This window comes from Drosophila albomicans, chromosome 2L (assembly GCF_009650485.2).
Source record: "Drosophila albomicans strain 15112-1751.03 chromosome 2L, ASM965048v2, whole genome shotgun sequence".
In the NCBI taxonomy this organism is placed as follows: Eukaryota; Metazoa; Arthropoda; class Insecta; order Diptera; family Drosophilidae; genus Drosophila; species Drosophila albomicans.
This window is the reverse complement of record NC_047628.2, coordinates 18,107,713-18,121,261: the sequence shown is the minus strand read 5'-3', so window position 1 is coordinate 18,121,261 and position 13,549 is coordinate 18,107,713. Positions and strand designations below refer to the sequence as shown.

General features: G+C 43.4%; 3 protein-coding genes and 1 long non-coding RNA gene across 4 annotated transcripts in view; 2 read left to right on the top strand and 2 right to left on the bottom strand.

The window, feature by feature from the left end:
- Positions 1–9,171, bottom strand: part of LOC117565315 (dynein axonemal heavy chain 7) — a 29,058-nt gene extending 19,887 nt beyond the window's left edge. The window contains exons 1-10 of the mRNA XM_034244353.2: positions 8,510–9,171; positions 8,221–8,445; positions 6,579–6,741; positions 6,274–6,507; positions 4,130–5,709; positions 3,865–3,987; positions 3,643–3,796; positions 2,285–3,580; positions 1,776–2,222; positions 59–1,686 (exon numbers count right to left, since the gene is read on the bottom strand). Coding sequence (XP_034100244.1) covers positions 59–1,686; positions 1,776–2,222; positions 2,285–3,580; positions 3,643–3,796; positions 3,865–3,987; positions 4,130–5,709; positions 6,274–6,507; positions 6,579–6,741; positions 8,221–8,445; positions 8,510–9,033 — 6,374 coding nt within the window. The 5' untranslated portion in view covers positions 9,034–9,171. The remainder of the gene's footprint in view (positions 1–58; positions 1,687–1,775; positions 2,223–2,284; positions 3,581–3,642; positions 3,797–3,864; positions 3,988–4,129; positions 5,710–6,273; positions 6,508–6,578; positions 6,742–8,220; positions 8,446–8,509) is intronic.
- Positions 9,172–9,286: 115 nt separating this feature from the next.
- On the top strand, positions 9,287–10,987 carry LOC117565318 (elongation factor Ts, mitochondrial). Its single transcript, XM_034244358.2, has 3 exons — positions 9,287–9,782; positions 9,846–10,094; positions 10,357–10,987. Exons 1-3 carry the CDS (start codon positions 9,615–9,617, stop codon positions 10,882–10,884), a joined length of 945 nt encoding a protein of 314 aa, XP_034100249.1. The 5' UTR covers positions 9,287–9,614; the 3' UTR covers positions 10,885–10,987.
- Positions 10,988–11,031: 44 nt separating this feature from the next.
- LOC127565253 (uncharacterized) lies at positions 11,032–13,341 on the bottom strand. Its single transcript, XR_007954623.1, has 3 exons — positions 13,074–13,341; positions 12,721–12,973; positions 11,032–11,170 (listed from the first exon to the last, which is right to left on the bottom strand). It is a non-coding gene; the product is annotated as an uncharacterized LOC127565253 (long non-coding RNA).
- Positions 11,949–12,964, top strand: LOC117565320 (uncharacterized). The gene is made up of 2 exons (XM_034244360.2): positions 11,949–12,391; positions 12,726–12,964. The coding sequence occupies exons 1-2, from the start codon at positions 12,016–12,018 to the stop codon at positions 12,941–12,943; spliced, it is 594 nt and encodes a 197-aa protein (XP_034100251.1). The 5' UTR covers positions 11,949–12,015; the 3' UTR covers positions 12,944–12,964.
- Positions 13,342–13,549: the final 208 nt, after the last annotated feature.

Genomic DNA, 13,549 nt, shown 5'->3' with positions numbered 1-13,549 from the left:
CATCTAGACAAAATCACGCGTGTCAGGATCCCAATTTGAAGTTAATTCAAGCACTCACCGTGTATCCAAATGCCAGAGCACAATCTTGCCAAAGATGGTGTTCATAATGTCGTCGTTAAAGTCATCGATAGACACCACATTGAAGAAGCGCTGGAAACGCGGTGTGACAGTATTGCCCGTCGAAGGCGGTCCCATAGCGACAATCATCTGCAGATCAATCAGCTTCATGGGCACAATATTCTTGCGATCGTACCACATCATGTGATCGAGCATCATGCGCAACAGCTCAATGGGCGGCTGAGCGCCATAGTTCTCCTTTAGTGGCATTGAAACATCGTCCACAAAGATGACATAGCGACTGTTGAGCGGTGGACCAAAGACGCCCTTGCGACGCTTGTCCAGCTTGGACATGATGATGTCCTGTGTCTGATTAGCCGAAGTTTGAGCCGAGAAACTGATGAGCAATGGCTTGTAAGTTGATAAATCCATGCGATTAAGCATATAGTCGATGACATAGACACTCTTTCCCGTGCCCGTTGGTCCCACCAACATCAAGGGTTTACCATGTCGCACCAACAGATCAATCACGGCAGCAATGCGCACGCTCTCATTGGTCTGAATGATGATCTGATTGACGGGTATATCACGTGGTAATGGGGGCGCCGAGTTCACATCATCCTGCCACGGTTTCCACTTGCCTTTGCCCTCCTTTATGTAGCGATAATCGAAGACCGACCCCTGCTTGGGTATGGGAAATATGAAAGGCTTGGCCAGCGTGTCCACATAGAGATCCTCGGGGACATCGTAAGTGTCGTAAAGGCTTTGTGGAAACGTTTTCTCCAGCAACGCTCGAAAGATTAGATTAAACTTCTCTCTACTCTCGGCATTCAATGAGCCGCCCAGCGACCAAATCGCCGAAAACAAAAAGATGCCTTCGACCTGGGCGCGAAAATCTAAATCTGATATGTTGGCTACATATTTCTCATCACGAAAATCATCGATGAAGCACTCAAAGAAATTCATCAAACTGACCATCAAATTGGTATCCGAAGTTGGCGCAATTTCTCGTAAACTCTTCCTCACCACATACAACAACAGAGGACAGAAACGTTGTACCAGCATTGAGATTAAATTCTTGCTCACGCTGTGAAACGAGGCGGGCAAAGTGTTCTTCCAGGAAGTGACCAGCGGTTCCCAGCCCAGCGAACTTGGCTCCAAATAGATCATGCCACAACGCGAAACAGTGGCTGGCGAAGCAACCTCCAAGTCCATTGGCTCAAATATCAAATTGGTCGTATTGGAGAGCTGTATAATCTCGCCCGACATCAAACAGAGTTTCTTGTTGTCGTCCAGCACTGTGTTCATGTTCTCAATCCAAATAGCATCCACGGGACCATCAAAGATCAACCACTTGCGATCTGGTGAATCGGAGACTGCAAAGAGGCGATAGTTTACAGCCAGAATACCATCGCTCCACTCATGGGAGACTGCATCAAACTGTCCATAGAGCTGTCCCATGGTTATGGCCTTGGGATTGATGATCGTGAAGATGGCCTTATTCTCAGAGCCATCCTTCTTCTCCATGCACTCCAACGCCTCAGCGAGAACACGATATGTGGTAGTCTTGCCACCAAATGGATTACCCACCAACATTAGACCGTGACGCACCACAATCATTTCGTAGAGCTGCAATTTGATTAGAGATAGATTGTGAAATACTCCATATATATCATATCATATAATAGGAGCTATAATTACTGCCTATATGTCCTTACCTGTTGAACCTTCTCGAGCACAAACGGCGTGCACTGTTTGTTCTGCCGCTCACAAGCCAATTGAACGCAGGCATTGAAGACCACATAATCGGCCTCGGGCAGCGTGACGCCCGGGAACAGATCGGAGGTAATGCCTTGGAATAGCGGAATATCCTGGTTCAAGAATTTGGGCAGATTGACGTCCTTAATGGAGCGTAGCACCAAAATATCCTCATTCTCATCGCGATACCGCAGCTTCAAGGCGCCAGCAGCCTTCAGCACAGACTTGACAGCACGCATGCCATAATCATAATGGCACTGAGTACTCAACTGCTCCGAGCACAAGCGATAGGTAGCCACAATCTTAACCGACAGCGGCTTGGCGGTAAGAAAACCATAAGAGTACAATTCAATCTCGGAAATCAAGGCGTAATCCGGCACCATCATAGCCACGGAACGGAACAAAGCCTAGGAAAGTAAATAAATGAGTTTATAATATACATATATCAATAATTAATCTGTGAAATTACCTTCAGATTATCGGGCAACTCGGAGCGACCAGCGTAGCCAGGATTCATGGTGATAAAGACAGCGCAAGTGGGATCCAAGGTAAGCGTGGTACCCTCAAATACAAGAGTCGGCGAACCTGAATTGATGCCGCGCTGAATGGTTAAGATCTGTTGAGCGACCACAGACAACACTTCCAAATCAATGCGGTTGAACTCATCAAAGCAAGACCAGGCGCCACACGAAGCCAAACCCTTGAAGAACTTGCCCAGCGCCAAGTAATCCAAGCCATCAGAGCAATTAAACACCACACACTGCTTGGCCACAGCTTTGGCCAAATCCTTGGTGGTCTCTGTTTTGCCAGTGCCCGCAGGACCTTCAGGAGCGCCACCCAAATGTAGATTAAGAGCAGCAAACAGCGTGCGATAGCAACGATCGGTCAAAGGAGTGACAACCAAACGTGGAGTATTCCCCAGATACTCGTAACCATAAGGCAGGGAGCAATTAATCATCCTAGTATCCAAATTGTTGTCCTCCCAGTAATAGCGCAGCTGGCACAACCACTGAAAGTCCTGCAGATCGTCTACACCCTTCTCCACAATATCCGCCAATACATCGCGAGCATGCACATCGAGCACAACCAAAGCGCCGAGAGTTATGCGATTCTGTGTGTTGAGATCACCGCGCACTAGATCGACAATCTTGTTGATTTGCATCATGCATTTTTGCAAATATTTCGCCAAACTTTCTTTAGGTGTCTCGCTGAGAAAGCACTCCGTGATCTCCAGCGTCCAATAGGTCAAGGATATCGATTGCACCGACTGTCCTGGCCACGTCAACACCCAAATGTTGCGCTGCATCTTCACATAGCTGTAAAAGGCCTCGGAGATCTTGTGATGCAAACTCTTCTTCATGTCGATCTCCAGCTCAAGCAGCCACTTCTCCACCTGACCTCGCGCCTTAGCCGTGGAGATGACATCCACCAGTATGACCTCCTCACGCTCCGAAGAACGCATAGCGGTGACCTCCAGTTCCTCGGTAAAGTTGAGTGTGCCAATGCCCTCGAAACACTTCTTGAGATGCGGCTGGACGCGTGTGGGATCCTTGGTCTCTGAGAGGATTTCGAGCAACTCGTCGTTGGAGAGGAAGAAGAAACGTGGGAAATACAGACGTTTCTTCTCCAGGTAAGCATTGAGTCCCTTTTGTATAATCTCCAGCAGATAATAAGCCTTCTTTAGCTTGTCGTTCATCTTGTCGATTTGAACGACGGTCATGACACGCGGATCGGAAGCGACTTGTTTCATTAGTTCCTTCCAGATCTTTACGTGAAATGAGGAATCAGTAATTACTCAAAATAGATAACTTGAGAGTCTAGACTCACCTTATCCACAGCGCTGAAGCGACGTCCTTCTTCGGGCATTTGCTGTTGAATGTCGGGACTGCTGAATATAGGCTCCAGATACATCCAAGTAGCTTGAACACGCAGCCACTCGTCCAGAATCTCTTGTAGCAACATAAGCTTGGCTTCCCACTTGCTGTGAACAAGAAGGATACAGAAGTTAATTAGCTGTTCGACAGAGCAGAGTAGAGCTCTAATACTTACAGTATGTCCGCCTCGAAGGGTTTGATGTAGGGTGAGCTCTTCATAGTCTGCGTTTTGATGATTTGATCGTCCAACAGAATCTGTATGTCATCCACGGCAGACAACTTGAAGGTGCCTGAATCTCTGTAGTAAATAATTTAATTGCATTTAGTAAGAGTTTTTAAGAACAATAGTTGATAGGTGTTTATAAAACGGACAATTATCTAAGAATGTAAATGTTTTAAAAGTATTTTTTGTAGTATATTCTTGCCACTCAATTCCTTACCTGTATGGCGATATATTGAACTCGACGCCCTCCCATTCGCTGACCATTTTGGCCATGGCCTTCTCCAGATTGTTCTCCTTGGTAGCACTCTCCGAGATCGCCTCGAATTTGGGCACATACTCGTCCAGCTGATACTCGATAATCTTCTCGAGCGTCAGCTCCGGCGACACCTTGATGGGGAAGCCAATAATCTCGGAAACTTGCTCCCAATGACGCGCCTTCATGCCCGGATTGCCCAAGGTATTGATAATCGGCATATGACCGCGGAAATGTTCGATTTGCTCCTTGACATCAAGTATGAGCTGCATGGTCGTTGGATGTTCACCCATCTGCTTTTCTAACTTCTGAATGACGCGATAAAAGTTGGCCACATCGCCATCGATCTCATCGGGATCAAATGAACCCACTTGTGAGTACATCCACGTCTCCCACTTGTCGATAAAGTCTTGGCCAGCATCAAAGAGGTTCTTATAGGGCTTCAGTTGATCGTGGGTCTTCTTGCGCACCGGATACTGCGAGAGATCCCAGCCATAGGCGGTTTCCTCCTCGTTGATCTGATCGATGGTCTCCATGGCGGTGACAAGTCGCTGATCGAGAAGTGTGGCACGTTTCTTGTACTTGGATAGCTGCTTAATATCGCCCCAAGTGTCGTAGCCTTGTACTTGATCGTAATAGTTTTGCAGCTCGCGGCGGAACATTTCGATGCGTTTCTTGAGCAGCTCCTGGTACTCGATCATCTTCTCGGCAATGATGCCGCGATGCTGTTCAAACACAGAGGCCAATTTTAGATACCATTGGAACGAGTTGCTGTTGTTCTTAATCTCCAGCGGAGAGTAGAGAGTGTGATCCATTAGCCAAAGTATCTCTGTCATGTTCACCTTCAGACGCGTCTCCATCTCCGGCACTAGATTCTCCTCAGCATGCACCACATAAGCTTTGAGTTCCATCAACTCGGCGGTGTCCTTGGGCACTGTCAACGCCTTCTTCGCAATCATATCGTATTCTTTACCTAGGCGACTAATCCTAGCCTGCTGATCTGCCACCATTCTAGACAGCAAATCCGATTGCAATTGTCGCGCCAACTGTTCCATGTGATCGATAAACTTCTCGCGATGAAACTCATAGAGTCCCATGCGTATTACACCCCACACTTCCTTCGCAATGCGATCCTCCTTCTCCCGATACTCGTACACCATATCGATGTACTGCTCAAACGTTGCATCGCCCTCCATGAAGCGTCCCACGCGCTCGGCATCGATGCCGTTGATCAGATCGATAAACTGATCAAAGTCTTGTAAGCGCAGTTCGGGTCCAATGCGTTGCTCCTCCAGCATCATGCAAATCCGATTCTTGGTGTCAGCCACAATGCTGTCGGGCACCGTTGGCGTTAAGTAGAACTTCTTAGAGATTTTGAGATCCGTATAGAGTTTACCCTCAATGCGTGGCATCGATTGCACACTCAACACAATTGAATCTATGACACGCAACAGTTCGCTCTGAATCTTGGAGAAACTGGGATTGAAGGCAATTGTGTCCTCCTCGGCAAGGAAGATGGAGATCTCAAAGCCAGGATTTGAGTGCTGTTTTGTGAAGGAGAAATAATAATGGAAATAGATCATAAATGGAAATAGATTAGCTTTCGTAAATTTAGAGAAAAAAAATAAAAAAAATTATGTTTTAAAGAAGGGAAGAATAATAATAAGCTTGAACGAACACACTTGGATTATATAAATAAATAGAAGAACTGTTAATATAATTAGGCTATACGTTGGACCATTTAAGTGAAATTAAAGTAATATAAATTATTATTATTTCACAAGCCATAAAAAAGCAACAACAAATTGCAAGTTCCCTAATTTAAGGCTTAAAATAACATAAATTAAGAATGTTATATTCCTAATTATTATTATTACATTACGAGCTAGAAATTAAGCGTAACTAATTCAGTCATTATCATTACAAATCCTCAAAGCCAAAGCTGCCAAAAGGTTAGGGGTGAAAAGCTTGCTTTTACATCCCAAGAAATTCTGATTTAAATTCGCAGCTAAGAGCTTTTAAAACCATTAATGACAAGGACATGACTGACGGATAGACGATATACTAAAAGATTCCCTCCCTCCCCAAAGAGCCCGCCCTTGTCTTACGCCAAAATCGCAAACGTAATCAGCGAATGCCTTCAAGCTGCGTATGCAAATGTCCTCGAGCTGTTGTGTCATTAAAGCTGCGACACAATTGAAGAAACGCTTCACCAACGTCATGCGTCTGATGTCCGGCAGTTGGCCACGTTTGCTGGCCCTTAACAGCGTCGTATGGATCTCTCCATACCAAATATCCTCTAGCATTTGCTTGGCCACATCTATGTGACCTCCACAGATATACTAAAAAAAGGTATACAACAAAATTTCAATAGAAATATCTAAAGTATGGAGAGGATCGTTGTAAAACTTGCCACAAAATTAAAGAGTGTGAAAGGCTGTTCGACCTTGCTAAGCTCCTCGATGTTGACCAAGAACTTGCTGCTATACTTCATGCTCCAGACCTCCAGGATGCTGGCAACGCTTCGATGGATGCAGAAGAGGGTTTTCATCAAACGACTGCGATTCTCATCATAGCTGCAAATGGAGGAGATTTCATTAAATGACGCTGCGAGAGCAAGTTATGCAAATTATCTTGAATGGGAAAACTTTTCACTTGAGCTATTTTAATATGGCCCATTAAGCAGTGTGCATAGATCCAAAACCGACTGCTTTCAAACGCCTAGCTTGGCCTACATTTAATGAGGCTAAATGCTTTAAGCTATAAATTAGAGCTGCCTGCCTTCCATGCCTCTTTCCTTCCTCGCTATCGATGTGCTCCCGCCCAATTTCCCAAAGACGACCCACTTAGGGTCGAAAGTTTTTCCATCTCACAAAGCGAATGTTACCACGCCCCCTCCGCTCCGCCCCGCGCCAAGTTCAATTCATTTTTAAGCATATCCCTTTTACAACTTCGTGGAATATGTTCTCTAGTGTAGTGTGTAGTGAGTGTAGTGTGTGTGTTGTGTTTGTATCTCCGCCTCCTGTGCTGCAAAAGTCTTAATGTTGCTCATCAGATGTCAAACCAATACACAGGAGGATTTAACTTTCAGCTCTTTTTGGTTCCGCCTCTTCATCAGGTTCAGCTTCTCCTTCAGCATCAGCTACAGCTACAGCTTTAGCTTCAGCTTCGACTTTTGCTTCCAAGTTCTTGATGCTGCTGCTCCTGCTGCTTTTCCATTTCCGCCTCCATTGCCTGCCATTGTAGTTGCAAAAGTGTGGTTAAAAACTTTTCTCTTTTTTTTTGGTATGCCGCAAAGCGATTTCTCGCGTTCCCCGCCCCCTCCGCACCATGCTTCACTCCCTAGTCTAACAGCCAGGCAGTCTCTTAATAATCTTGCCCTGCAAACTTCTACTTCACTCTCCCGCGTCTCATATATGCGCTATTGTCAAGTTATTTTATAAGATTTCGCACGCTGACGACTCATTTTGAATTGACTTCTTTATACAATTTACAAAGGCAGTCAGCACACGCAAACACTTACACACACACACACACACGCACGTAAGCTTTTTAAGTGTGTGTGGGTGTAATTGCATGTCAATTGCATGCTTTTGAAGCTGGCAACTTTCTAACGACTTTCCTGATATGCTTCCCCGGAACTTAATGGATTCCAATTTAACACTTCATTTTAATACGCTTTTAAGCTTATTTCTTCACGGTTTTGGGTTGTACATTCTGTATTTTAAATCGTGTGATTTTGAAAATATACATAACTAATTAATTTTGGTTAGAGTAGAGAAAAAATTAATTATTTTTATAGCCTTATGAGAAGTATACTTTTCTGTTATTAATTTAATACACAAATTATTTGATCCGGATATTAAGTCAGGATGCAATTAATTTGTTGTTTATAATTTTAAATAACAAATGGAATTGATTTAAATTCCATTTAATGTATAATTCAATGTTTACAACATATTCTATCCATTGTTTAAGATTTTATAAATAGTACTTATTTAAAAAATGAAACCAAATGAATATTCAGAATAAATCTATAATCAAGGAGCACTTACCGATATCGCCAGTGATTCATGAGTATTTTAATTTCCTTGCGTTCGGGCGTCTCAAACGTTGCTGGAGTTCCTTCTTGAGTTAGGCGATCCAACACTGAATGCCTTAAAACAAAATCGACCACCGCCTTTTTCATGGCAAACACATAATCCGAACGCACCTCAGCAATGTTTTCAACTAATGCTGACTCCCATTTTTTTAATAATGGTGGCACTAGATTTATAATTCTGCAAATTAGTAAATCGTTAATTCATTGGAAAGTTGGCAATTTAGTTAATTTTCCAAAACTACCTTTTCAGTGTCTTTTTACTGATGGTGGACACGTGTATTGTGTCAATGCCATGCTTGATGTAGTAATAATATCGTAAAACTTCACGTTCACTTTGATCTGGAAAAGCAGTATCTGCTGTGGGAGCTTCTTCACCACCTTCGTCCATGTTAAGAATGAGCTCTACTAGTTTACGGCGAAAGTTCTCTCGTTCTTTTCGCATGGCCATGTAATGAGACGTTGGCTTGCCCTGATCACCTGACTTGTCGGATGCTCTGTGCCGTGATCGTGATTTTGTGGCCACTAAACTTTCGGGTAGATCCGATAGCATTTGGCCATCAAACAAGCGGCTGGCACATTCGGGCATATTGAGTTCATACCACAGCTTTCGCGATTTGTATTCCGAATTCGCTTTTGATTGCAAGATGCTTTGCAGCACATCGGGCTTGGGTCGTGTGTATAACATTTTCGATTTCGAGCAGATGCGTCTGGCACCGCAAACCGATGTAAAGCTTGGTATTTCCTTGTTTGGATTTTGTTTCGCCATTGTGCGTGCAGCTCGTTCTTTTTCTTATGTTCTTTTCAAATTACGCGCGCACACCTAACCTTTTTGCCGGCAGGTGGCAGCACTGTTTAAAAAAAAATGTATCGAGTTGAATTATTGTCAGAGTTGATTTCGATTCATCGAAAGCGAAACATCAAATATGTCAAATCGATAGATGTGTAACAGCCGGTTGATAGGAAAGGGAAGGAAGGGGGTGGTCGATGTGTGAGAAATTGAAACTAAAAATGACCGAAAAAGAACAACAACAAAATTAAAAGCACGGGAAACAAGTATTGCACAAGCAATTTCACACCGCGTTTATTGTTATTGTTAAATTAAGGCGCCTCAACGCGTTTATTACGATTAATTAAAGACCACAACAGCCGGTGTTTGCTGCACTATCAACTGTTTGAAAACAAATGCAAATCACAAATTAGAAAAATTGATTTAACAAATAGTAAACCCAACAACCTAGGCAACAACCATCAGCACATTTTTTCTGTTGCCCATAGCAGCAGTAGGCTAGTGCAACAAGTAAAATAAGTAAATTAGAAAAAAAGCCATAGATAAATTCTCAATTAAGTATGTTGCTGCAAAAGTTTCTCGGACGTACTCTTCACACCACGCGGCGCTTTTATGCCGCCGGCGCTGGTTTGGAGAAGAGCGCGCTGTCGGCACTGAGGAAGAAGACCGGCTACACATTCGCCAACTGCAAGAAGGCGCTCGAGTTGCATAACAACGACATCAGCCAGGTGTGAGGAAGGGGATGTTATTAAGTGTGTAACCACTAAACCTTTATCTCTTATTCATTGCAGGCTGAGAAATGGCTGCACGAACAGGCGCAATCAATGGGCTGGTCCAAGGCCACCAAAGTAGCAGATCGTGTCACCACACAAGGATTGGTTGGCGTGCTCATCAATGGCAATCGTGGCGCCATGGTGGAGTTGAATTGTGAAACGGATTTCGTGGCACGCAACGATACGTTTAAGCGCTTCGTGGATCACGTGTCGCGCATTGTGCTGCACTACACGGATCAAACGGAGTTCGACGGTGACATCTGGAAGGTAACCAACGAGATACATTTATAACCATCCTATGGATGGGAAGTAAAAGTTTGTGTGTGATGACATTATCATATAGTCACGTTCATTTATCTTTCCTTATGATCCAGATCCCACGTCACAGAGTTAGACATAAACACTTAAGTTTACTTTAGAATTTAGACCCTGCACCGTTAATATCAAAAGAGTATATACTACTGTAGTTATAAATTATATATAAGATATATCTCAACATATTAATCTGTAAATTCTTGTTGCTTTGCAGCTTGGCTTTGATGCGGATGCTCTGAAGAATCTGGAAACGCCGCAAGGCGGCAATCTGGCCGATCATCTGGCGCTGCTTATCGGAGCCATTGGCGAAAACGCAAGCATACGACGTGCCCTCTGCTTCAAGGTCAACAACGATCTAATGCTTACTGGCTATGCGCATCCAGCGCCCACAAACATCACGACCACACAGAATATAACCCAGGTGGGCAAATATGGTGCCATTGTCGCTTTTCGTGCACGTGACTTTGATGATCTGGAAGTGCAAAAGGGAATTTGTCAGCAAATTGTTGGCATGAAACCCATCAAAATTGGCGAATATGGCAAGGATAAGCCGGCGGAGAATAAAGATGATGAGACGTGTCTCATTTATCAGGAATATCTGCTGGATGCCGATAAGACGGTGGGCGAAGTGCTCAAAGAGCGCGGCGTTGACATCGTTGACTATCATCGATTCGAGTGCGGCGAGCCATCAAAACGCGATCTCAAAGATCTGCTGCAGGCGCAGCAGCTGAACAGCAATTGAAGAACAATTCGAACTTGACTCTGTAGCATCCAAAATTTTGTTGTACACCTTTATTGTTAAACTCGTAAATTCTAGCCACCATAATAACAAATTCTGGAAAACAAAAAAACACGCTTCCAGGTGCCTCTTTCTATTTCAATTCCATGCGTCACCGTCGTCATGCCCCACACGTTGTGCTTGCTTTGGGGGTAGAACGAATCCAAGTATCTGCGTGCGGGAAGCACGCTTGACCGCCTGCCACACTGCTCCGACTCTGTCTCTGTCTCTACCAAGCACCTACAACCAACTGGCATTAAAGCCAAAAAAAAAAGAGAATGCCCGGTTTATGAATGAGTTTTATTCAACTGCCGCGTAATTACCCGCACGTCACTTCTTTGTGCCCCAAATGAGATGTGCGGAAACATACTATGCAACACACAGACACAGGTGTTGTTAGTGCAACAGAACCTCGCCGCGTCGAAAAACACAAAAATATGCAATGAGAGTAACCCTCCACCAAAAACACTCTTCTGGTCTTTGCATAAAAAGTAGGAAGTGCTGTCAGGTTTCCCCTAAAAAACCAAACTGCGAAAAAAGTACTTTGAATAGCGATCACGGTAAAACTTTTTCTTAGGGTGAACCAAAGAGATTATCGTTGTAACGCCAGCAGGAAATGTCTTTCATCTGTTGCTGATCTTAGAGCCTAACTGTTAATCATTTAAAAAAAACATCTTTTACTTTTGAGAATTTTGCTTTTTATTGAAAGAGAACGTTAGTTCCCCAGTTGAACTAAAACTAACTATTGTACCTTAAATACCATACCATCTAGCTATCAGGAATATTATTTTCTATATGTAGTTCAAAATTCTATGATTATATTTGAATACAAATTTTATATATTTCTTTAATGCTATTCTTCTATTCTACTTATTGAATTATTTACAATTAGAAATTATGAAATTTCATTTTGCATAGTTTCTCGATTTGATTTAGTTCACTTTTCCAGTTCCATTCCCGGATGATGGGTTCCCCAATTTCATTTTGAACTAAGAGAGCTGTCAAATATTATTGTTTGTCAAATACTTGTCAAAAATTATTGTTCAGTCATCAAGGTAGGCTTTTAGTTTGGTGCAATCGAGAACAGCTTATGAAATGGATTTTATGGATCTGGACTCATTTCGTCAGAGATATAGCGATATAACTGTCACAGCTGTGCCATCTGTACCGAAATCAAGTAATTCCGAGGAAAACCTAGATGAAGTGGAGAATAACACTGTGGAAGCAATTCAAATGGCACCACCAACACCACTTGTGGAAATCATACCACTAGGAGCAGCAACTTTCGCTCCCTCCTCTTCGCACCATACGCGCAGCAAGTTGCAACAGCAACAAAAAGTGGCAGATGCCACGGCCTATGCCAACGAATACAAACAAGTGCTGGCCAAGCTGGAGTACACCAAGTTTGTGCAGGCCCAGCTCCAAATGATGTCCCTGACCACCAATGGAGCTGGAGGAGGAAATGCAACGGGTAAGTTAAGATTAATTCGTATTAAGTAGTCTTTGAATAGGGTATAACTTCTAAACTATAAGGAATTGAAAGAGCTTTTAAATTCAAAGACACACGTAAATTCATACAGAGTATTTATCGTACAAATAAACAAATCTGACGGCTTTAAAGTAAATAATTAATTTTGTTGTTGGGTCTACAATACTTATGAGGAGAAATGTTCGTGTTTAACTGTCCCTTAATATTAGATACATATAATCCAATAAATTGGATAAGCTCTAAAAATACATATTCTATACAAACTATAAATAATTGGTATGCAATTGAATTTAAATCGAATTTATATTTACCACAGAAACGCCCAACATAGTGGATGTCTACGGCAGCCTGTTGCGGACCATAGCAGAGATGCAAAGCAATTTGGGACCAACAACAATTGGATTGCGTGCCCCAAAGGAGCGCCTGTTGCGTGACATTGCCCAGGCACGTGTCCTTGTGCGGGAGTGCATTCTCTTGCTCATGCGCGACCAGCAGCAAACAGTAATCGTAGAAGAAGCCACTCAACGTCAGTGACGTCAGCTGGCAACGCTTTAATTACTTCAACTTTTGTTTTAGTGTGCCATAGTCATAAAAAAAAGAAAAACAAAAAAAGTACATCAATGTATGCGTGTGTTTCCGAAAACCAAATAGAATTTCTACTTACCGTATGTACACACTGGCGGTTAACACTACAACGCCAACAACAACAGTAAACACAGCGAGGAGGGAAAAAAAGTGTGTGCCGAAAAGGGTCACAAAACTTAGCAACGACGCTGCCGCCAACGCCGCAGTTGACGCCGACGTCGGCATCGAAGCTACGCTTGCCTTGACATGCGACCGAAAGCCTCGCTTCAATTGAAGTCATCAACAAGCAGCAGCAGCAGCAATAGCAGCAGAGGGGACGTTGCGTTCAGTTCAGTCGTAAGCCGACTTTTCACGGGTTAAGCCACGCTCACGCATTTTCAATTGTTTTGTGTGCTTGTGTTTAATAAGAGCAGTTGCCTGCCTTTTGTGCTTCCGTTTACAATTCGGGTTAATTTGTTTGGAAAGTGCGAAAGAGCTTTTATTTCCGCTGCACAATTTTCGCAAGAAATTATGAATTACGCAAAAAGCAGCAGCAACTACTACATCAGCAACAAT